This window comes from Manihot esculenta, chromosome 10 (assembly GCF_001659605.2).
Source record: "Manihot esculenta cultivar AM560-2 chromosome 10, M.esculenta_v8, whole genome shotgun sequence".
Lineage (NCBI taxonomy): Eukaryota > Viridiplantae > Streptophyta > Magnoliopsida > Malpighiales > Euphorbiaceae > Manihot > Manihot esculenta.
The window spans coordinates 3,171,127-3,194,121 of NC_035170.2; the positions used below are offsets into that span (position 1 = coordinate 3,171,127).

At 30.7% G+C, this 22,995-nt stretch overlaps 3 protein-coding genes across 3 annotated transcripts; all 3 read left to right on the forward strand.

Annotated features, from left to right (window-relative positions):
- The first annotated feature begins 10,396 nt into the window (after positions 1-10,396).
- On the forward strand, positions 10,397-12,396 carry LOC110623877 (B3 domain-containing transcription factor VRN1). The gene is made up of 6 exons (XM_021768892.1): positions 10,397-10,507; positions 10,578-11,058; positions 11,130-11,317; positions 11,406-11,679; positions 11,754-11,884; positions 11,970-12,396. The coding sequence occupies exons 1-6, from the start codon at positions 10,415-10,417 to the stop codon at positions 12,213-12,215; spliced, it is 1,413 nt and encodes a 470-aa protein (XP_021624584.1). The 5' UTR covers positions 10,397-10,414; the 3' UTR covers positions 12,216-12,396.
- Positions 12,397-13,248: 852 nt separating this feature from the next.
- Positions 13,249-15,999, forward strand: LOC110624669 (heat shock cognate 70 kDa protein 2). The gene is made up of 2 exons (XM_021769890.2): positions 13,249-13,570; positions 14,071-15,999. Exons 1-2 carry the CDS (start codon positions 13,357-13,359, stop codon positions 15,804-15,806), a joined length of 1,950 nt encoding a protein of 649 aa, XP_021625582.1. The 5' UTR covers positions 13,249-13,356; the 3' UTR covers positions 15,807-15,999.
- A 1,328-nt stretch (positions 16,000-17,327) lies between these two features.
- Positions 17,328-21,149, forward strand: LOC110625254 (geranylgeranyl transferase type-1 subunit beta). The gene is made up of 11 exons (XM_021770858.2): positions 17,328-17,693; positions 18,322-18,397; positions 18,487-18,545; positions 18,697-18,836; positions 19,056-19,111; positions 19,190-19,266; positions 19,407-19,452; positions 19,805-19,929; positions 20,171-20,238; positions 20,319-20,406; positions 20,776-21,149. Exons 1-11 carry the CDS (start codon positions 17,448-17,450, stop codon positions 20,923-20,925), a joined length of 1,131 nt encoding a protein of 376 aa, XP_021626550.1. The 5' UTR covers positions 17,328-17,447; the 3' UTR covers positions 20,926-21,149.
- The last annotated feature ends 1,846 nt before the right edge of the window (positions 21,150-22,995 follow it).

Genomic DNA, 22,995 nt, shown 5'->3' on the forward strand with positions numbered 1-22,995 from the left:
TTGGAAGAGTATTTTGTAGGCTAGGAATTTATTGAATATTAGTACCATATGGAGAGTAGGAAATGGTCAAATGATCAAAGTTTGGGGTGATCTATGGCTTAATAGAGATAATGGTTTTTTTGTGTGGATACTCCATGTATTTTCTTAGAGTTGATTTTCTAGATGCAATTGAAGGGTTTAACTCAAGTTTTGTTTGGAAGAGTATTTTGTAGGCTAGGAATTTATTGAATATTGGTACCATGTGGAGAGTAGGAAATAGTTAAATGATCAAAGTTTAGGGTGATCCATGGCTTAATAGAGATAATGGTTTTTTTGTGGACACTCCATGTATTGAGGGATTGAGATTTTAGTGTATCGGGTTTGATAAATGAGAATGGTACATGCTAGACTTATAATTATTATCTGATCTCTCATTGCCTAGTGATGTTGATTGTATTTCTCGTATTTCTTTGAGTTTCTCTAAGCAAATTGGTTACCTTGTGTGGCACCATACAAAAAATGAAATATATTCAGTTAAATCAGATTATCATTTATTATCCGGTCTTAAGGAGAATCTAGACTAATTTGTTTCTCTAGGCAAATTGGTTACCTTGTGTGGCACCATACAAAAAATGAAATATATCCAGTTAAATCAGATTATCATTTATTATCCGGTCTTAAGGAGAATCTAGACTAATTTGTTAATCTAGGTTCATGACATAAGTAATGGAAGTTGCATGTACAACCAAAGATAAGAAACTTTATGTGGAGAGCTTTACGAAGTATCCTTCATTCCAATGTGAATCTGATTGATAGAGGTTTGAATGTTAGTCTAGGTTGTAACACGTGTGGCATGATAAAGTATGATCTTCATGTTTTACTTTTTTTGTTCTATAACTACTGAATGTGGGCATATTATGGTATGGATTTGCATATCTCTTTACAATCTATGTCTAACATGATTGATTTATTTCATTTTATAATGGATTTATCTGATATCTCTTTACAGGGCAGAGTATGCATGATTCTTTCGAGCTTATGGAACAACATGAACATTATTTATGGAATAGAAAATGTCATATTCAATGGATTATTCATTATGCAGTGGAGTTGTTGTTGGCTTGGAAAAGTACTCAAATACGATCATGTAACACCCCCTACCCGGTTATTTAATTAACTGAGCCGGAGATATTACATTATGCAACAATTCTCTTATTTTTCCACCGAAAATTCGGCAGAGTTTCCTCTAAAATATGGACTTAATTCCACCTGTGACTAGTAATATCACACTTCTATCAATTTCAACCTTAACCCCCAAACTCCTTTCAACATCAACACAATTTCAATCCAGATCAAACACTTCATAAACCATCTCATTAATCTCAACACAAAAACTTATACTACTAACTAATATTTACATCAACATTAACATATTCAAATACATCTAATTCAAACCATATACACATTTATCTCTAAATCTTTATGTACATGCCATATTTTTAAACTCAAATTCATATAAAATTTACAAAATATGCCCAAGATCAATAATGATGTAACTCTAACTGGATTGATGCAGATCTTGCTCTACTGTTTCTTGAATCTACAGCCTGCGCGAGGAAAAACAAATTTCTACGCGCTAAGCAAATTGCTTAGTGGTGCTCAACCTCTTTATTTATGAATAAAACATTTAAATCAAAATTCATGTAATAACAGTAATTCAAACAAATGATTGATAACTATATAACAAATAATTTGATCTAGTCCAAATCATATTATTAATTCACAAATATATATATGTTTTAATTTCCTAATCTTTTTTTTCTTTTTTTCCTTCATCATGTAACAAGTTTTATTCTCTCTTAATACTTTTATTTATTTATTATTTTTCTGTTGGCCCCTATAAATTTAAATGGGACTGTTAAGTCAGATAAGAAAACTGTAACTGTAGGGCACAAAGTGTCAAATAACTGTATGGCTCAAAAGCCGATTCTATAATTGTAGGATACCTCATTGTATCCCAAGAATCAGTGTAACTGTAGTGCAGTACTGCAAGATCTATATACGGCATGCCACACCCTTAAACTAACTCACAATACACACCAAAGTCACTAGGGCCAGACTTTGAATAATTTATACATTTAAACAAAGGACAAAAACTATCAATACACTGTAATAAACATCGTTAACCAAATTATTTTTCTATCCAAGAATATAAGTCATTTCATTTGTTCCATAACCTAATTTGTGATTTGAAAGAAGTGGAAAGGAAAAGTGGAAGTTCCAAAATGAAAGAAAAGGAAGAGTAGAGAAGTAAAGCTTGTAGAATATTTTGGAAATTCTAAGGTTTGTGCTCAACCCCATTTGAATCAATTCAAGAATTTGTTAATTAAGTTTTATTTGAAATTTTACTATTCTAGTAGAAGTAGACCAAGTGAATAATAGATTAATGATATTTGTATAATAAAAGTTCTTTTCTTTTTTTTTTTTTTTTGGGTGTTAGAGATCAGGTGTAGTGAGTTCTACGCTTAAACCTTCTTTGAATATTTAATGGTCTGTTCCTTACCCTGGGAGACTTAAATATAATGTAGATTAATGAGTTTTTTTCACTTTCTAATACTATTAGTTATGGTGCTATTATTTGTAATAAACTATAGTTTGTTCATTTCAACTTGTTTTGGCCACTCCCAGGGTAGTAATCAATCCAAGATAGCTGAGGAGGCACAGACTCTGCATGCAACTCTTTTCTGAATTTCTAATTGTAATATAAATCATGTCGATATTGAGTTAGATACAAAACTTATAATTGATGTTGTCCTCTCTGATAAAGAGAATATGTTTGAATTTGGTCAACTTGACTATGATTATAGGTATATTTTTTCAACACAGGTCTAATTAATTAGTCCTTGTTTTAGATTAGTCAACAAGTAAATACTCATATGTCCATTTGTTAGCTAGAGAAGCAGTATTTTACGCTAGTCCAACCCTCTTGTCCTTTTATCTTGATTTTTTTAGTAATATCCTATCTTCTGATATTATTTCATGTTTTTTCACTTAATACTTTTTATCCTATGTTGGGTGTATTGAGATGACCTGTTGATCTGAGTTAGTATATATCTATTATTTTAAGTTTTTTCTGAATTTGATGAATAAAAATTATATTAAAAAAAAACTATAAGTACAAATAACACATCCTTTGATAAATTGCAAATTTGTTGGAATTATATGCAAAGTCTTAAGTAGTAACCCCATTAGTAAATACCCATTGCTTTGGAAATTTGAGTGTTTGTTTTTACCAATCATCTTCTGAAACTCGCATGTCTCTATTGAATAATGCTTTCCTAAAAAAATTATTTTTTAGCAAATTTTTATTGTTTATATTTAATTTAAAAAATAAAATTTATTAATAAATTTATATATAAAATGGTAATAGGATTTTCAAAATAAAAAAATATTTCCTCCATTAAAAAGAAGTTAATTTCTTTAAAATAATTTATTTTTATTAGAAAAATAATTTTTATTATCTGATTTTTCTCAATATTCTAAATACTAAAAAATGTGAAAAATATTTTTTAAAAAAAGAAAAATCAATAATTTTTATTATATAATTTTTCTCTGTGTTTTAAATACTAGAAAATGGGACAAATACTTTTCTAAAAAAGAAATATCAGTTTAGTCATTTTATGCTTCTGACACTACATATTTATGTTTGTTTAAGAGGAAGTCATGAAAAATACCTATCGTGCGTTGGACACTATTAAAAATATATATAATTATTGGTGATAAAAACATCTTAGTATGAATTATTTGTAATGTGATGCATTGGGCAGGTTTTGTATTAAAATAATTTATACCATATTTCTACTCACTCAACTATCCACATAGTTTACCCTTTCCCCTAACCCTCTCATTTGCAAGTTCAATGTCAAGAGAGAGTCTTAGAGTTTTGCATAGGAATCTTTTATGTTATGATTCAATAATGGATATGTAATATTGTTAATGGATTAGAATTGTACAATGATCCTAAATCTCAATTTTAATGCAATCTTTATTATATGTTTAATTTTCATATTATAATTATTAAACTTTATTGTATATATTTGATGTTAGTATTAGAGCATGATTACCTTTTCATAACTACATTTATTCGCATGATGATTTATGTTGATGTTTTCATATATATTTTGATATCGTAATGAAATTATATCAAATACATATTGTATGTATATTAAGCTTGTTAAAAATTTAACTTAACTCGATTTGAATTAAATTTGAAAATAATAGTTGGGATAATAAATCAAGTCTAATTGGTGGAAAAATAATGAATATGGTGAGTAGGGAAGGCTGAAAAAGATGATAGCATGTTTGATGATTCTGTATAGTTTGTAAATGCAAAGTAAAGAAGCAGTGTGGTCCATTCAACCTGCAATAAACAACCCTTGTTATTGGTCTTTCCTCTTTAGCCAGCCCCACTTTTTTTCTTCTTAAAAATGATAACTTTATTTAATATTTATAATTTTAATTATTTATACTATTTAATTTGTATTAGTAAAGTTAAAAAATAATTAATATTTCCCTTCAAGACAATGTTAATATCACTAGTTAAAATTTATTAATATATATTTTTCTTTTTTAATTACAAAAGAAAAAGTATAATGACTTATTTTACCAATTTGCTAAATCAACACCCTAATTCAAAGTTCCATATGGACTTGACTTCTCAGCAATTTGATTTCTTCTTAAATCAGAATCAAACTTCTTTCATCCTTAATTTAAGATATAAGTTAAAAAGTTGAGATGGATGGTGTTACAAATTCAAATTTATTTGGATACTTGTACGAGATTATAGGATATTTAGTTTGAACTCTTTTCAAATCAAGTCAATCGAAATATTTAGACATTCATCTACATTCACCTACTTAAAGGAATATTTAGTTGAAAATCTCTTATTCTATTCTCGTACAAATCAAAAAAACAACTAATATGATGTAAAAATATCATCATCAAATAATAACAGGAATATAAGCACACCAACATAGCAACTAAGCAAAAATATTTAATGAACAAATTATTTATTTTATTTCAAAGGTAAAACTATAATTACATAATTATAGTAATGTCTGTAAAAAGTGAAGACACAATCTAGAAATTTAATAAGTCTACGGTAGCCAACTGGGCTTAGATATCATATATCATATCACTGATAGCCAACTAATCACTCTCTCCTAAAAAGTTTAGGAACAAATAAAAATATGATAGGAAAAGATATCAATATACCTGACATTTTTTAAATATTTTCACACAAGTTTAAATGATATATATATAAAAAAAGTAAATTTCTTCCTTTTACTCAATTTTAATTTTATTAATTAAAATTAAGTCTAAATACTAATAGACTTGGGAATCCATAATGTGAAACCTTTGAACGAGGATGGATGACTTAAGACTCAACAATATGAAACGTTTGAATGATGGTTGATTATTTACACACGCTTTTACATAGGATATTAAGCAATTGAACAAGAGTGTGATTCTTGCAAGAGCTGGTTGAAAATCAACACTCCGTTTATTTAGGAAAAATTACTTATATTTAGAAAATATTTTTTTGTAAAAAATATTTTTTTAGTAGAATGTTTTTCAAACAAGATAATTTGTTTTTCATATCTTAATTTTAATTTAAAAAATAAAATTTATTAATAAATTTATATATAAATATCTTAATAAATATCAAAAACTTAAATTGACTTTACCTTTTATCAGAAAAATATTTGTTATTATATATATATATATATTTTATAAATTTTGATTGTTTGAAATAAAAGAATCATTCTTTAAATTTATAATTTTTTTAATTTTCAAAGAAAATAAAATCATGTTTGAAGAATAATGAATGTAATTCACATAATTTAAGTTTTTATTTTTATATAATGAATTTTTAATGATAAGAATAATGAACATTTAACTATTAATTCAATTGTTTATGTTTTATTTATCTAATATTATCTACACAAATAAAAATTATAAAATCTCAATAGCAATTGAATTTTGTCACTTTTTCCTTAACACCTCATACTGTGCCTAAAAGCAAGGATCAATATGTCCTACATATTCAATTACTAAAATCTGAATTAAGCAAAATTAAAAATATATAATTAACTTTCCAAAGAGAAAAGAAAAGAATATTCTTACTCTTTTTATTCTTCTAGGAAGAAGATTTGAACTTTCCCCGTATATATTAAGCAGATTCTGTCCATATTATGTTCCCACTTTTAATCTCTCATTTTCAAATTCTGATTGCAATTGATTAAACAGTAATTCCGCGTTTTCATCAATTAAATCATCATTTATATATATTTTATAAAAAAAATCTCAGTTGTTTTTGTTGAATCTAAGATATTTTAAAATAAAAATAAAAAATTTTAATCTATAAAATATAACATAATTAATGAATTTATTTTTTAATTTTTAAAATTGAATATTTTAATCATTAATATTTAATTTCATTTAAAAAGTCAGCCCTCAATCCATTTGTTAGTTAAATCAATAGGTTTACGTGATCAAAGGTGAGAGATTATATTTTATTTCTCTAAATATTCTTAGTTTGTTTCTCTTCCTCTCCTTTCTTTCTCCTTCAGCTTTTTCTCCTTGAAAAATTCATTGAAAAAAAAATAATTATTGCACGTTTGTAAAAATTCAATAAAAATAAATCATAGTAAACGAAGAGATTTAAAAAAATAAAATTGGTGTTATGTTTCTATTGTTTTGAAAAAATTATTATTTAATTTTTATAATATATAAAAATTCATTAATTAATTTTTCAGTTTTAAAATTTAAAAATTTTATTAGTTAGTTTTTCTGATAAATATAGCCGTTAAATATTTTATTATTTAATTCTTATAGTTTTAAAAAATTAATTAATTGATTGTTTAGATTTTTAAAAAAAATTACTAATTAGTCCCTCTTTAATATTAAAGACATTATAGACTTTTTATAATATTTGACGACTTACAGTAATAGAGAAACTAATTAATAAATTTTTAAAAATATCTTAAATATTTTAATATATTTTTTAAAATATAAAAACTAACTAATAAATTTTTTTATAATATAAAAATTAAATAATATATATTTTTTTTAAGGTAAATATATATTACTTAAAGAGCTCTAGGCCCAATAATATAATATCAATAGGCCCAATAATACAATATCCATGCCAGCAAGCCCAACATATTAACATCCAAAGCATTATACATAAGGCGTTAAGTCTAAAGAAAGCAACAAGCTAAAAATGCATAAAAGCACCATACTGGGCTAAGGCCTGCAAAGATTGCATAGACACAACCCCAGAAACCCAAAAAAAATAGCTTATTGAGGAAGGGCAATTTTTTGGTTACGCCACCACAAGGGATGAAAATGCTGATAAGGAGGGACAGAAAGGTGGTTGTTGAGAAGAAAAAAAATACCAATTGGAAACGTAGGCAACCCAGACCTAGAAGTACCCAAGCACATCCAAGGATCAAAAGCTAAACACAACCGATAACCGCTATGGCTAAAGCTTCTCTAAGCGGTAAGAAGAATGCAGAGAAGAGATGCACTAGTGTTCTCAACCCTAAAAGATCGATCATACAAGCCAAATTAAAGCAATTAGAAATCTCTGAAAATCTCTACAGCAAGCCTAACCGACCTTTTGAAAACCAAGATACATTAATTACCTTCTAAAATACATGCACATGAAGGAGAATACTTAACTAAGTGAGAAGAAGCTCCATAGAGAAGATCACCACTCAGGATGGATTGCATTCTTATAAAATTTTATCTCAGCCGAGGCCACATCTCCCGTGCTTGGATCATCCTGATTAATGCTGTACTGGGATCCATGAGCTAAGAGTCTTTTGGGTTGAAACTACGGGCCTTGTATGGTTGGCTGGTTACTTGTTCTGGGGCCTTGGGCCCTGTTGGTCTGGAGTGGTTGATGGTCCCTGTGCACTCATCTTTCAAAATAAATAAATAAATTCTTTGCATTTTAATTTTATTCAATTAGAATTCTTAAAGATTCAGTATTTTAAACTCCTTAATTATTTCTATAGTATAGATCAATATTATGTATGTTTTATATTTTTTTTTCCTTTCAAGCAAATACTTGAATTATATTATGTATTTGTTTTGTTGAGAGTCTACAATTATATATTTTTAATCACTAAATTAAATTAGATTAATGAATTGTACTCTGTATTATATACTTATAAATATTTAAATTTTCATATATTATATATTAAATTATTTGTAATTTTTATATAAATATATGAATTTTATATAATTTTTTTAAAATAGTTAGCTGATTTAGTAACGGATTTTAGGAACTAAATTTTTGTAATTCAGTCCCTTAACACTACCTTTGAAATTGTTAATGAACCAAGTTTTAATAGAGTTACCCATGATTTAAAGTCTAAACCTTCAATAATTTAGTTTCATTTACTTGTGAAAAGTAAAAAAATGAATTATTTTTATATTTAATTATAATATTAAAAAATAAAAAATATTAAGAAATTTATATATAAAAAGTTTAGTGATATTAATATAATTTTTAAAGTCTATATTTTACTTTAAAAATGACTTAATTTTTGTTTATTATCATTTGGATGGGGAGAAATGAAGAAAATAAATGAAAAAAAAAATTATAAAATTTCTCTTATTTTGAAAAAAATAAGGAGAAATGAAGAGAAAGGAGAATAAAAAAAATGGAAAATACATTTTCTAATCACATAAAAATGGTCCAATTTATTTCCCATATATACGTGAATAAGGTGTTATTGTAAAATATGGTTAAAACTCATTTAAATAATTTTTAAATTTATTTTTTATTTAATTAAAATAATTAATTCAACTTATTTAATAATTTTTAAATTAAAATTTATATATTAATTATACAACATTTGCTTTGCTGAATAATGTGGGATTTTAAATCTCATATCAAATTGTCGTTGGATTCTACAATTTTTTTGGCCACGTTTAATTGCAATTTTGATATACTGAATCGAATATAATTATTAAATTGTAATTGAATCTTTAATTTTTATAATTTGTTAGATTTCAAACGGTTTCATTTTTTCTCTTTTCTCGTATGAATAGCTTTTTTTTTCACACTCACTAATTTTGTATAATTTTTTATTTATAATAATTTTGATATCAATTATAATAATACAATCTAAATTGATCTAAATAATTTTAATTATAGATATTTTGACTTTTATTGCTAGTTTATATTGGAGATTTTTTTTTTCCTTTTTTTTTTTCCTTTTATTAGTTTATGAGTTAATATTCTTGAAACATTTGGATAAAGTAAAAAACTCTAATAAATTATTAAGTTCTACCGAAGAAATATAGAGTATAATTAATTCCGTATAATTTTATATTCATAATAGTTTTGATATCAATTATAATAATATAATCTAAATTGATCTAAATAATTTTAATTATAGATATTTATATTGGGGACTTTTTTTTTTTCCTTTTATTAGTTTATGAGTTAATATTCTTGAAACATTTGGATAAAGTAAAAACCTCTAATAAATTATTAAGTTCTATCGAAGAAATATAGAGTATAATTGTTATTTGTCCTCCTTCCTTTTAAGAGTGAAACTTAATTTCTCCTTTAAATCGTTAACATTAGAAACATCACAAAAGAAATCAGATTTCATTTCTTTTATTTTCTCTTTTAAATTTCTCTCCAAATTCTCTTGTACAATTAAAAATTCAAATTAAAGATTAAAATAGAAAAATATTTTCTATTGATAAATTTTTACGAGTCTAAAACATGAACTGAGTCTTGAGCTTTGCATGCAAAACTATTGACGCTCCTATCAACATTAATTTTAACCCAATTGAAGGGAAGAACTTCTCAACTAGACGAAGCAAAGTTAGTGACGTAAGGACATTTTTTTATCCAGACAATTTCACTTGCACATTTGCATACTAAGAGACTGCTTTGCAACGTAATAACAAGACAAAACTAAGAAGTCACATGGATTTCTGCTAATCAAAACAGACTATTATTCACTGGGAGAAATACAAAGTGAAGAAAAAAGAAAGTCCGCATCAAGCAGATGAGTAATTATTTTCTCTGTAACATCTGCTAATGAATTCTGAATGAAAGGGGAGGTGGGAAAATTTTGAGTAGGTATACTGCTGAATAAATGCTCCCTTAGTTTTTTTTTGTTTTTTTAGTATCTGATTTTTCATCTTTAGCTAATTAATTGCAGAAACAAAGCTGCGTGCAGCAATTGAGCTAATCAGTATTAAATAAGGAATCTCAACCACTATGATCCTCCTGACATAAGCCTGATTAACTGAGATTGGACAACTTTAAATTCGCAATCAGAAGAGCCAACAACCAAAAAGAAGAAGAAGAAGAAGAAGAAGAGGAACCAACTTCCAAAAAATGGCTAGTTTTTCCAACAGAGACATGTTCGAAACAGACAGGCCCCATTTTTTCAAAGTAATTCTTGATGAAACCATTCACGACAAGAAGCTTGTAAGAGTCTCACTTAATCTCTCTTGAATTACTACGTTACTTGTAATAATTTTTCAAAAATTTTTCCCAGGGAATTCCTAGGAGGTTTGTAAGAAAATATGGCAAAGATCTGTCAAGTCCTGTTGTCCTTGAAGTACCAAGTGGAAGAACATGGCAAGTGGAGCTTAAGAAATGGGATGATGAGATTTGGTTACAAAATGGTTGGCAAGAATTTCTGGAGTATTACTCTCTAACACATGGATTCTTCTTAGTGTTTGAATATACTAAGAGAAATTGCCATTTCAATGTCATCATATTTGACAAGAGTGCATCTGAGATAGATTATCCCATCAACGTCGTCACTAATGGAGATTTCCTGGAAGGAATACAAGAGCCAAAGATTATTCAAGAAACTGCAAGAGATTCTTCTGCTGAAACCTTGGAAGACTTCATGCCATGCAGAAAAAGAAAAGAGAAATCACCATTGCCATCCCCACTGCCTCACAAGATGATGAAGGTTGAGAATCCCACAGGAAACACAGCTTTGCATTTTCCTGGAAAACAAGATGAAGGTATGAATTTCCTCTTACAGAACACTGTTTTTTTTTTTTCGAAGTTTGGGCTTAAGAAGTTGATTTTGCAGGAAAGAGAGTCGACGGAGAAATTTCTGGTCAGAAACAAACGTCAGATACGATTGTTCTGAGGAAAAAACCTCTGAAAGCTAAAGAAAAAAATGAAGCTCTTCGTAGAGCTAGCACTAACTTCAAATCTAAAAATCCTTTTTTCCTGGTTGCAATGCAGCCATCTTATGTTCATCCAGCTGTAAAATTGGTGAGCTTTAATTCCATCTTTCATGTTTTTAATTTTTTTTTATTTTATAACTATTCTCTCTTTTTTTATGTTTAAATGCTTTTGCTAGAATATACAAGCAAGATTTGCCGTGAAATATTTCCCCAAGAAGCGGCAAAGTGGCGATGCCACACTGCATGGCTTGGATGGGAGAAGTTGGCCTGTTAAATTCTATTTATATAATAGAGCATGCAATGAGAAAAGAATGGCAAAAATTAGTCAGGGCTGGAGGAACTTTGCCAAAGACAATCACTTGGAAGTTGGAGATGTCTGTGCCTTTGAACTGATCATGATCAAGAGTTCTAAAGCTACGTTTCAAGTTACCATTTTTCGACACCACCGAGGTGCAATTTTTCATTCACTGTCCCGTTGAATCTACGTCTGCAAGAAACTCACTCAGCTTTCTACTATCTTACAGGCAAAAAGCAGAAACTAAAAGATGAAGAAAGCAATTCTCCTGAAGCCATTGAAGCTGCCAAGAGTTTCACCTCAGTGCATCCATTTTTCAAAGTGGTTATTTCGCCTGGCTCTGTGGAGAATTCCAACATGGTAATGATATGACCTGTAGATAAGAATCAATTTTTTTGTTTGCCTTTGCCATTACAGCGTTCTTCAAATTTCTACTTCTGTGCAGTGTGTGCCTATGAAGTTTATCAGCAACATGAAGCAAAGCACAGAGAAAGTGAAGTTGCAGATTGAGAATAGATGGTGGCTTGTGAAGCTGAATTTATATCCACAACTTGGCAAAGGAAAATTTACTGATGGATGGAGTGCTTTTGTTAGGGGAAATTCACTGAAAGTGGGAGATGTTTGCATCTTTGAGCTGAATAACAGTGAGAATTTGCAGCTAAAAGTCACCATTTTCAGAAATGTCAAGTAACTTGTTGTTCCAGTTGCTGTGTTAGTTGGAAAGGTTCAGGAGAGTGTTGTTGTGTTGTGGAATTACACTTATTTTACTCTTCTTGGAAGGTTTAGTGGCAGTAAGCTGGAAAGTTTAGTAGGTTTTTTGTGATAATTAAGGGCAGTGATCCACTCAGTGAACTCCTCCAACAAATGTGTGGTTCCACCCAAAAAAATAAAAGCTAGTTTGGATATCATCCTTAGAAATTCTCGTCACGATAACTATTGATTGAGTTGTATATCTTGACATCACCTAAAATTTATATATATATATTGTATTAGAATTTATAAATATATTTTATATTAAATTTTATAAAATATGTCTTAATTATAAGTGTGTAAACTTAGTTCTTCGGTTCATTTCCAATTTAGTATAATTTTGAATAATTACTATTTAATTTTTAATAAAAAATGAAAATTAATTAAAAAAAAAAGACATTGTTGCTAAGTTTGGAAGGATAGGGGAAGAATAATAATAGCACATTGTACTTGTATTGAACTTTGATTTCGGTGACTTCGTTGCGTTTCATGACTCTTTCAATCCTAGATTTGTTGCCCGCCAATTGCTCGATGAAATTACTGAAAGGGCATGACCCGGGTCCGGATCTGGACTCGGGTTCAAACTGTAACGGTAATTCGACTTGGTTAAAAATAAAATTTAAAGCAGTGTTTGCTTATCCGATTTATATTTTTAAATCACTTTTTATTATTCAGTAAAATGATATTAAGGGTGATATTATCGTTCTTGTTATGAATTCATACTCATTATATTATATTCTTAAATAAATTAAATGATTAAAATTTCACCTTGTTAAAGAAAAAAAATAGCAATTAGCAAACTGCCAAACACTGCTTGAAGGAAACTTCCAATCAAAGAAAAAAGGGAAAAACCGACCAAATCGTAACGGTTGACGAAATCTTAAATCGACGATCCAGACTCACCTACCGTAAGCACAGAACATTCTAGAATCAAAGCACAAAAAGCCTATAAATTCCAGGACCCTTGGAGGAGGGAATTTCATACTCAAGGCAAGTTCCAAAAAGAAACCCTATTCTCTTGTCCTTATCTTTTATACCGCCTCCATTCTTTTAAAATATCGTCGTTTTCGTGATCTGCGATAATGGCCGGAAAAGGAGAGGGACCAGCAATCGGAATTGATCTGGGCACCACATACTCGTGCGTTGGTGTTTGGCAACATGATAGGGTGGAGATCATTGCTAATGATCAAGGCAACAGAACGACGCCGTCTTATGTTGCCTTCACCGATACCGAGCGTTTGATTGGCGATGCTGCCAAGAACCAGGTCGCCATGAACCCCATCAACACCGTTTTTGGTGAGTATTTTTTTTACTGAGAGCAAAAATCTAAAATCGGCCGTCTATTTTTATGTTTTTTTTTACTTAGTATTCAATTGGTCGTCGTCGTTTAAATTCAAGGATTTGATTTCGAATGTCTGAGACGGTGAGATCTCATAGATGAGATCCAAAATTTAAGAGGATAGGACAGATGTTTTCGATCTGCAATCCTACGGTGAAAAAGATTATGTTACTCTATGTTTTAATTGATGAAGCAATGTAGATTAGGGTTGTGATCTTATGCGTTTAACTGACTGTTTTGTATACCGTATTCAACGCAATGATTAAATTATGTGAATTGTCAATAAAAAAAAAGATATTGCCTCTGTTTTCATACTAATATGTCTAAATCTGCAATGGTTTCTTAGCTAATCGAGAACAATATTTTGGACTATTGTTGTTTCTTGCCTGTTTCATTGCCCATTGCATTTTTTTTGTATGTCGGTTTGTGTTTAGTAATTGGAAGTCATGTATTGCAGATGCAAAGCGGTTGATTGGTAGGAGATTTAGTGATGCTTCGGTACAGAGTGACATCAAGCTCTGGCCGTTCAAGGTTATTCCAGGACCTGGTGATAAGCCTATGATTGTTGTCAGCTATAAGGGTGAGGAAAAGCAGTTTGCTGCTGAGGAAATCTCTTCCATGGTCCTCATTAAAATGCGTGAGATTGCTGAGGCTTACCTTGGCACCACCGTCAAGAATGCCGTCGTCACCGTCCCTGCCTACTTCAATGATTCTCAAAGGCAGGCTACAAAGGATGCTGGTGTCATTGCGGGTCTCAATGTCATGCGTATCATCAATGAGCCTACTGCTGCTGCCATTGCTTATGGCCTTGACAAAAAGGCTACCAGCGTAGGTGAGAAGAATGTGTTGATTTTTGACTTGGGTGGTGGCACTTTTGATGTGTCATTGCTAACTATTGAGGAGGGTATCTTCGAGGTCAAGGCCACCGCTGGAGACACCCATCTTGGAGGTGAGGACTTTGACAACAGAATGGTGAACCACTTTGTTCAGGAATTTAAGAGGAAGAACAAGAAAGACATCAGTGGAAATCCTAGAGCTCTTAGGAGATTGAGGACAGCTTGTGAGAGGGCAAAGAGAACCCTTTCATCCACTGCTCAGACAACTATTGAGATTGATTCTTTGTATGAGGGCATTGATTTCTACTCAACCATCACTCGTGCCAGGTTTGAGGAGCTTAATATGGATCTTTTCAGGAAGTGTATGGAGCCCGTGGAGAAGTGTTTGAGAGATGCAAAGATGGATAAGAGCACTGTACATGATGTTGTCCTTGTTGGTGGCTCCACTAGGATTCCAAAGGTGCAGCAGCTGTTGCAAGATTTCTTCAATGGGAAGGAACTCTGCAAGAGCATCAACCCTGATGAAGCTGTTGCTTATGGTGCTGCCGTCCAGGCTGCCATCTTGAGTGGTGAAGGCAATGAAAAGGTGCAGGATCTGCTGCTCTTGGATGTCACTCCTCTGTCCCTTGGTCTGGAAACTGCAGGAGGTGTGATGACTGTTCTGATCCCAAGGAACACTACAATTCCAACCAAGAAGGAACAAGTTTTCTCTACATATGCAGACAATCAACCTGGTGTGTTGATCCAGGTTTATGAGGGCGAGAGAACAAGAACTAGAGACAACAACTTGCTGGGAAAATTTGAGCTCTCAGGCATTCCTCCTGCACCAAGGGGTGTTCCACAAATCACAGTTTGCTTCGATATTGATGCCAATGGTATCTTAAACGTGTCTGCTGAGGACAAGACCACTGGCCAAAAGAACAAGATCACAATCACTAACGATAAAGGAAGATTGTCCAAGGAAGAAATTGAGAAAATGGTACAGGAAGCTGAAAAGTACAAATCTGAAGATGAGGAGCATAAGAAGAAGGTTGAGGCAAAGAATGCCTTGGAGAATTATGCCTACAACATGAGGAACACTGTTAAGGATGAAAAGATCAGTTCAAAGTTGGATGCTTCTGACAAGAAGAAGATTGAGGATGCTATTGAACAGGCCATTCAGTGGCTAGACAGCAATCAGCTTGCAGAGGCTGATGAATTTGAGGACAAGATGAAGGAGCTTGAGAGCATCTGCAATCCCATAATTGCCAAGATGTATCAAGGTGCTGGTGCTGACATGGGTGGCGGAATGGACGATGATGCTCCTCCAGCACGCGGCAGCAGTGGTGCAGGTCCCAAAATTGAGGAAGTTGACTAAGGGATTCTTTTGATATTTTTCGAGTAACGGATAAAGTTCAAGTATTATTGCCTCCTCTGTGTTAGTTTACATTTTTATGTTAAACATTGTCTTCTTGTTAGTAGATTTTCATTTCGGCCTTACGTCATTGCCGGACAAGTTTTGCTATTGCCATCAATCAAAAGCAATTGAAGTAATATGTTTCAATTCATAATTTTGAAATTTATTTATCACCTCTAAAATGTAATTGCTTGCTGCTATGCGACTAGAATTGCGATCACTGCAAAATCCATTTAGAAGCACAAACCATTCAAAAATTTAAATTGTGCATACTTTTTACTTTAAAAATGAGAATATTGTAAATTATAAAAATAAATAAATTTATATTTGACAAAAATAAATAAAATTAATAAAATTTTTGTGGAAAATTTAAATTTCAAATAGAAATGAATTAGTATAAATCAAGTTAAGATAGAGACAAGTAGATAATATTGAGTCTTATTTAATAATTTTTCATTCATTAAATAAATGAGAATGGAGGAGATATGATATAAAATAAAATTTTGGCAAGAGGCATCGGGTGAAATTGTACATCTCATGCAGTAATCACAAGTTTACATGTAAAGTTGCCCAGAGTTGTTTGCATAGGCATGAGATTAGATTTTAATTCTTTTTTTTAATTATTATTCTTGATGTAAATTTATTTATATGTACATAAAAGTGGAAAGAGAAAAAATGTTAGGACTTTTTAAACTATTCTTCTTATTATTATTTTATTAATTATAATTTAATTGTTATTTAAAATTTTTTATTTTATTATTTAATTATATTAGTATTTTATTTAAATTCAAATTAATTAAAAAAATCTCTAAACATTTAAATTACTATTGATTAAATTTTATCATAGAAGAATTCTCTTAATATTTAAATTATTTATATTAAAACTTTATTATATATTAAATTAAATTTTTTCAAAAAATATTACAATTTTTTCAAAAAATATTACAATTTTTTTAAAAAAATTAATTTAATTATATTATTAATCTATTAAAATTTAAATTGATTGAAAAAAATTCTTAGTTAAATTTTATTATAGAAGAAACAAAAATTTTTTATATAAAAATATAAAAAAAATAGTATCTTATGTTGAGAATCAAAATTTAATACTGTATTATTTTATTTAAAAATAAAAATTTAAAGCGGTTCTTTAATTTAAAAAATAGTTAGAATTGTAAATATTTTTTAAAATATTTAAAATTATAAGTATTAAATATTTTAATAAATAAAAATTAAAGGATAAAAAATATTTAATTAAATAAAATATTATAATTAAAAGTTAATAGAAATTTAAATATTCTTTCAAATGAAAAATTATTATAAAAAAATTTAAATGTTTGATTTAAAAAAATATTATGTTAAAATTTAAAAATTAAAATATATTTTATTTAACAAAATATGTTAATTTAATTATATTAATATTATTTAATTATAAGAAAATAAAAATAAATAAATTTGTGATGAGTAAGAGTAAAACAAAGGCTTAATTGAGAAGTTGCACGCCAACGACAGTCAAAAGCTAAAGTGAGAAATCAGAAGACTCCGTAGAGTTTCGCTGCTCCTCTCTCAGTATTGTCTCGCTAGTAGCAGGCACAGCCTTAGGCCATGAGTACATCTACAGAAGAACCTCCATCACAGCCACCGGTTGAGTGGGACCAATCCTCATCAGACGGAGAAGAACCATCACCATCACGGTCACCGTCGCAATCGTTTGACAGGGATCGCCACGTGGCTTACTTGGAGATGATGTACCAGATGCTGCCCAGCGATTACCAATCGCAAGAGATCAATCGGCTTACTCTCGCCTACTTCGCCATTTCCGGCCTTGACATCCTCGGTGCTCTCGATCGCGTAAGCTATTGATCTAAATCTTAATTACTCTCTCAAGGGCCTGTTTGCTTCCTGGGAAATTAGGAAATGAGAAGAATTTTACTTGGGAGATCTTTGGTTGTTTATTGCGTAAGATTTGGAATTTTGTTGATTATTTCAGTAGAATTGAAAAATTAGAATTCTAAGTTGGTATCAGGACAAGTTTTAAGATAAGATACTTTTAGACATGGATTTGGATTATCTGCCATGTAGGGGTGATTGTTAACAGTAAGGGCATCAGTATGGTTATTTGAAGTTACTTTGAGCCAAATGATTTTGAAAATGCAAGAAAAAGTTGAACATTTCGGGGGAAAAAGTAGGAATTGAACGAGTGGGTATGAAAAACTTTTAAATCATTAAAATGACCTCTGGAATCAAATTTAACGTATTTCTTATAGTTGAGCTTTGTTTGCTGTGTAAAGCGTGAGGATTGGAATTAAGAGAATTTAAATCTGGAATTAGGGATGGAAAGTCTGAAATTTTCTTCCTGCCTCAAATATAACTTAGTTGTCTCCACAGTGGAAATCACCTTTTTCTTCCATGTCTTCTTTCTAAATTTAATATTCTGGAGACCAATATTGATAAAAGCTTGATGAATTATGTGCTTCAGGTAGACAAAGATGCAGTTGCTAGTTGGGTTTTATCCTTTCAAGCTCACCCCGGTGATAAAGATCAACTGAACAATGGTATGAACTTGCCGTGGCACTACCAGTTTAAGCATCAGCCCTATTGAAAATGAGGAAAAAAAGAATGATGAGCTATTTGTTTGTTGCAGGACTATTCTATGGGTTCCAAGGTTCCCGATCCTCTCAATTCCTTTCGGACAGTGATGGGGTATTACAGAGTTGAGCTATTCCTTGATTATATGCTTGTGGTTGGCAAGCTTGCAATGAGCAGTTCATTTATGTTTTGCTTGAAGGCTTGCAGCTACTTGCCTCCTTGCTACCATAAAAGCTGTAACTTTTTTCGTTTGATTTTCCTCCAGGTTTTGATTAACAACCTTAGTCATCTGGCTAGCACATACTGTGCCCTAGCCATACTGAAAATTGTTGGATATAATTTGTCAAATGTTGACTCCAAATCACTATTGACATCAATGAGAAACTTGCAGCAACCTGATGGCAGGTATACTTTATAGATCTTCTTGGATATCCAATTCCTTCTTGGAAGTTTACTTTTGTATAGCTTCAAGACTATTATTCTGCACTCTGATAGAAATTGTATACAGGTGAACCACCCCCCCTCCCCTTCCCCTTCCCCTGTCTAAAAAAATTTAAACAAATAAATAGAGAGGCCTTGTTTTGTGAATCTGAATTGTCGTTAACCTTTTATTTATTTATGCAGTTTGCTTCCCATACATATTGGGGCAGAGACAGATCTTCGTTTCATATACTGTGCTGGTAAGAAAAGAAAATATTATGCATGTTCATGAATATATTTAAATGATGTAATATCTATACAGCTAATTGATGTATCAGCGGCCATCTGTTTTATGTTGGAGGACTGGAGTGGTATGGATAAGGAAAAAGCCAAGGAGTACATCATAAAATGCCAAGTAAATTTTATTTTCTGATCTCTTTATTTTGTCATATTTATGTTCAAATTGAATCATTGATTCTTATGGTAGTCATCTTTTCTTTATTGTTTTTTTAGTGTGTTGCATATTATTTATGTTGAAGTGAAACTGTCTTTCAGTCATATGATGGTGGCTTTGGGATGGTTCCTGGCTCCGAATCTCATGGTGAGTTGAAAAATTTGTTGTATGCTTGTATGCATTCTCTTAAATTTGGGATCAAGAGCAGTATAAATCAGATTTTCCAAGTTCAATAATTCTGTTGGTTTTAGCAAACTCCACATGAAGCTCAGTTTTAACTGATGTTCTCTTATAGCTCCCCGCCTTTGATTTTTATTCCAATATCTAGTTTTACTCCTTCAAGTGTTATTCAGAGATTATTTTACTGTTTAATTGCAATGATTTCTATGTACTAATTAGTGAAATTTTCACATGGATCGTTTTCATTTCTCTGTTCCATGGTTTTGTGACCTTAATTCTTCTAATGTTATTTACCAACAATGTTCATCATAGTGGACAGGTGGTGGAACTTACTGTGCAGTTGCATCACTTCGACTGATGGGTTTTATGGAAGATGACCTTCTGTCTACAAGCAGAGCATCTTCTATCATAAACCTTCCTTTGTTGTTGGAATGGTGCTTGCAGGTTTATTTTCTTCATTTGATTTTTGGAATCATTTCATAATATTGGTGACAGATTTCATAGCCGCGGTGTTGAGAATTTAAAACAATGAATTGGACTGACCCAAAGGGCATTCAGAGCTAAAAGAACCACAAAACTGCCTGAATATCGTGCAAATCATTGCCTCCATTGTTCTCTATATTGTCTTTGAAGGTTTTCCTTCTGCCCCACTTGTAACTTTCCTTATTATTTTTCTCTGCTTCAGAGGCAAGCAGCAGATGGTGGTTTTCAAGGTAGACCAAACAAGCCTAGTGACACATGTTATGCATTTTGGTAATTGCCCAACTTGAGAAATTTCATGCAATAAGTTCGCATTTCTTCCATGCCTTCACAATGGCAACACACTTGTGCAGGGTTGGAGCAGTTTCGAGAATTTTAGGAGGCTACAAATTGATTGATGGGAAAGCTTTACGTGAATTTTTGATAACTTGTCAATCCAAGGTGCTGATCACCCTTGTTTCCAGAACTTCAGCACATGCATTTAGTCAAGACCTTTAGCCCTGAAAACTAAAGATCTCTTTAGCTTATTAGTTCCTAAGCACATGCATAATAATGGGCTTTTCCATCTTTAGAAAATAGGAATCACGCCAGTGCTGTTAAAATCTTTCCACCTTTTACTGACATTGATAGTTCCTATGGTTGGATGATTATGACCTTTCGCCATTGAAAACTTCCTGGGATAGAAAACAGCAGAAAGGATTTGTGAGAAAGAACTAATGATTGTGATATGCTTAAAATTTCTGAACTTCTTCAACTTCAGATAAAATATGACTATCTAATTCCTGATTGCTTATAATTTTTTTTGCACAGTACGGGGGTTTTGGTAAATTTCCTGGTGAGTGGCCAGATTTATATCATTCCTACTATGGATACACAGCGTTCAGTATTTTGGAAGAACCTGGCCTTAATTCACTCTCCTTCGAATTGGGAATAACAGATGTTGCTGCCTTTGGAATCTGATTTGATTGTTTTTCTTCTTTCGAAGGCTTTGCAATTCCAGCTAATTTGTTCTCTCTGTCACACTGAAATGTTATACATGAAGATTACTAGTAGACATGGTGATTGTCATTGTTGATCTCATTGATCCAACTGATTTTTTTTTTGTTATATAACACTCAGGTGTAACAATAAGGCCCAGAGTGGAATTGTTGTGACTTTGCTATAAGAGTAGTGGTTTTATTGCAGGTTATCGGCTCCGTACCCCCCATCTGCTATCTTTTATTAAAGATAGTTTCATGCTACACTCCTCAATATTTATTTTACCAGCTTTTGGATAATGACAGATTACTTCACCGACTTCCTGTCGTCGGCCACTGTACGAGGTGGATGTTTGTGAAGTCTTGTATCATTGTGGTAATTTGTACTAAACATAATGACTCGAGCTGAGGGCTTATTAAACTTGATGACTTCAGGAGCTTTGCAATGAAGTTTGGCTTCTTGGAAAGGTAAAATTATTTAATAAATATAATAGAAAAGTTTTACATTTACAAATCTCTTATTAGTCTGTTGTTAATTAGTGGATCACTGGCCCTATTATTAATTAATGATAGAATATATTTATGGTTAAATTTAGAAAAACCATTTTATATGATAGATAATGAAAATATTAATTATTTATTCCTTAAATAATAGAACTAAAACTCTTTAATCATTTTAGTAAAAAAAAAAAATAGTTGAGTTAGTTTTAGATTGTAACTATTTGCTTATTAACATTCCAACTATTTATATTATCTAGTCTCATTAGTTTTAACCATTTATACTATTTAGCACTTCTAATTAAGGCTAAAATATATTTATTAATATTTTATTAGACAGAAGGATAAAAACTTTTGTTTTACGAAAAATAATAATATTTAATTAAAATTTGAAAAATAAAGATTAAATAATTAACTTTAACAAATACTTAACTTTGATTTTTACAGGAATCTAATAAATAATTTTACCCAATAATTCATAGTATTAACCCCTTGTCTATCATTTTAATGGTTGATAATTAAAATAAGAAAAAAGTAAAATTTGGTTTACTTGAAGTCATGAGTTTGCTTTCTATTCTTGAATACACGTCATTTATCACCCTCTAAAAAAAAGCTTCTCTTTTTAAGTTTTATAAAAACAGTTCTTCTTTGATTGAGGTTGTTAGTGTGTAAGGCAAGAGGCCATTATCTTGCTTTGCCCCTCCTAGGAAAGGGTGATACTATCCACCCTGTCTCGATGGACATCCTTTCCATAAAATTGTAATTAGTCTTTTTTATTGTTTATTTTTTCTTTTATTTTCTTGCAAGCGAGCTTAGCGAGAAAGTAGATATATGTCCTACCTTGTGTGTGGACATGTGTTTTTTTTGTGTTCGATCTTTTTTGGATCTAGGACTCCATAAGTGCAACAATGGAAGGTGAAATAGCTCCGTTGATGTCTTTTGACCAAGAGTTCTCTCTTGAATCGAGCAGTAGTTTCTCAACGTGATTGTGAGAGAGTCTTTCTTTCCTTTTATGTGGAATCGAGATTCGTTGATTAGTGTAATTCAGTGTTGTTATATCATATGTAGTGGTTGGTAACTTTGTTTTCACGGTATAATAGTAATTTTTATTTCTTGACTCACAAGGGCGGAACATCTTCTTTTTCGGGAGTTGTGTTCTAACTTATGGGCTCTTCTCTAAATAAAATTACAAGTTCTTTGAGTGCCTTTTCTGGAGCTCTGTTTACTGTTAGAGATATTATCAAGTTTAGCTGACAATATTTGACCTCTTGAATCTCTAAAGGTTTCAAGAGGAGAAGAGAAACGTACTGTGGAAGATGATACAATTGAATTTGGGTCTTCTTTTGAATTGCCATTCAAGTCTAGAGTTTTATTCTTTTTGCATCTTAATCTCTAAAACTTCTATATGAGATACCATATATTATAATTTTGGACTTTTTCTAATGAGATACCATATATTTACAATTACATTGGTTCCATTGACAAATTTACTAGTAGAGAGCAGCCACAACAATGTCCCATTTTCCCTAGTTTTACACACAGAAATGTATTCGTT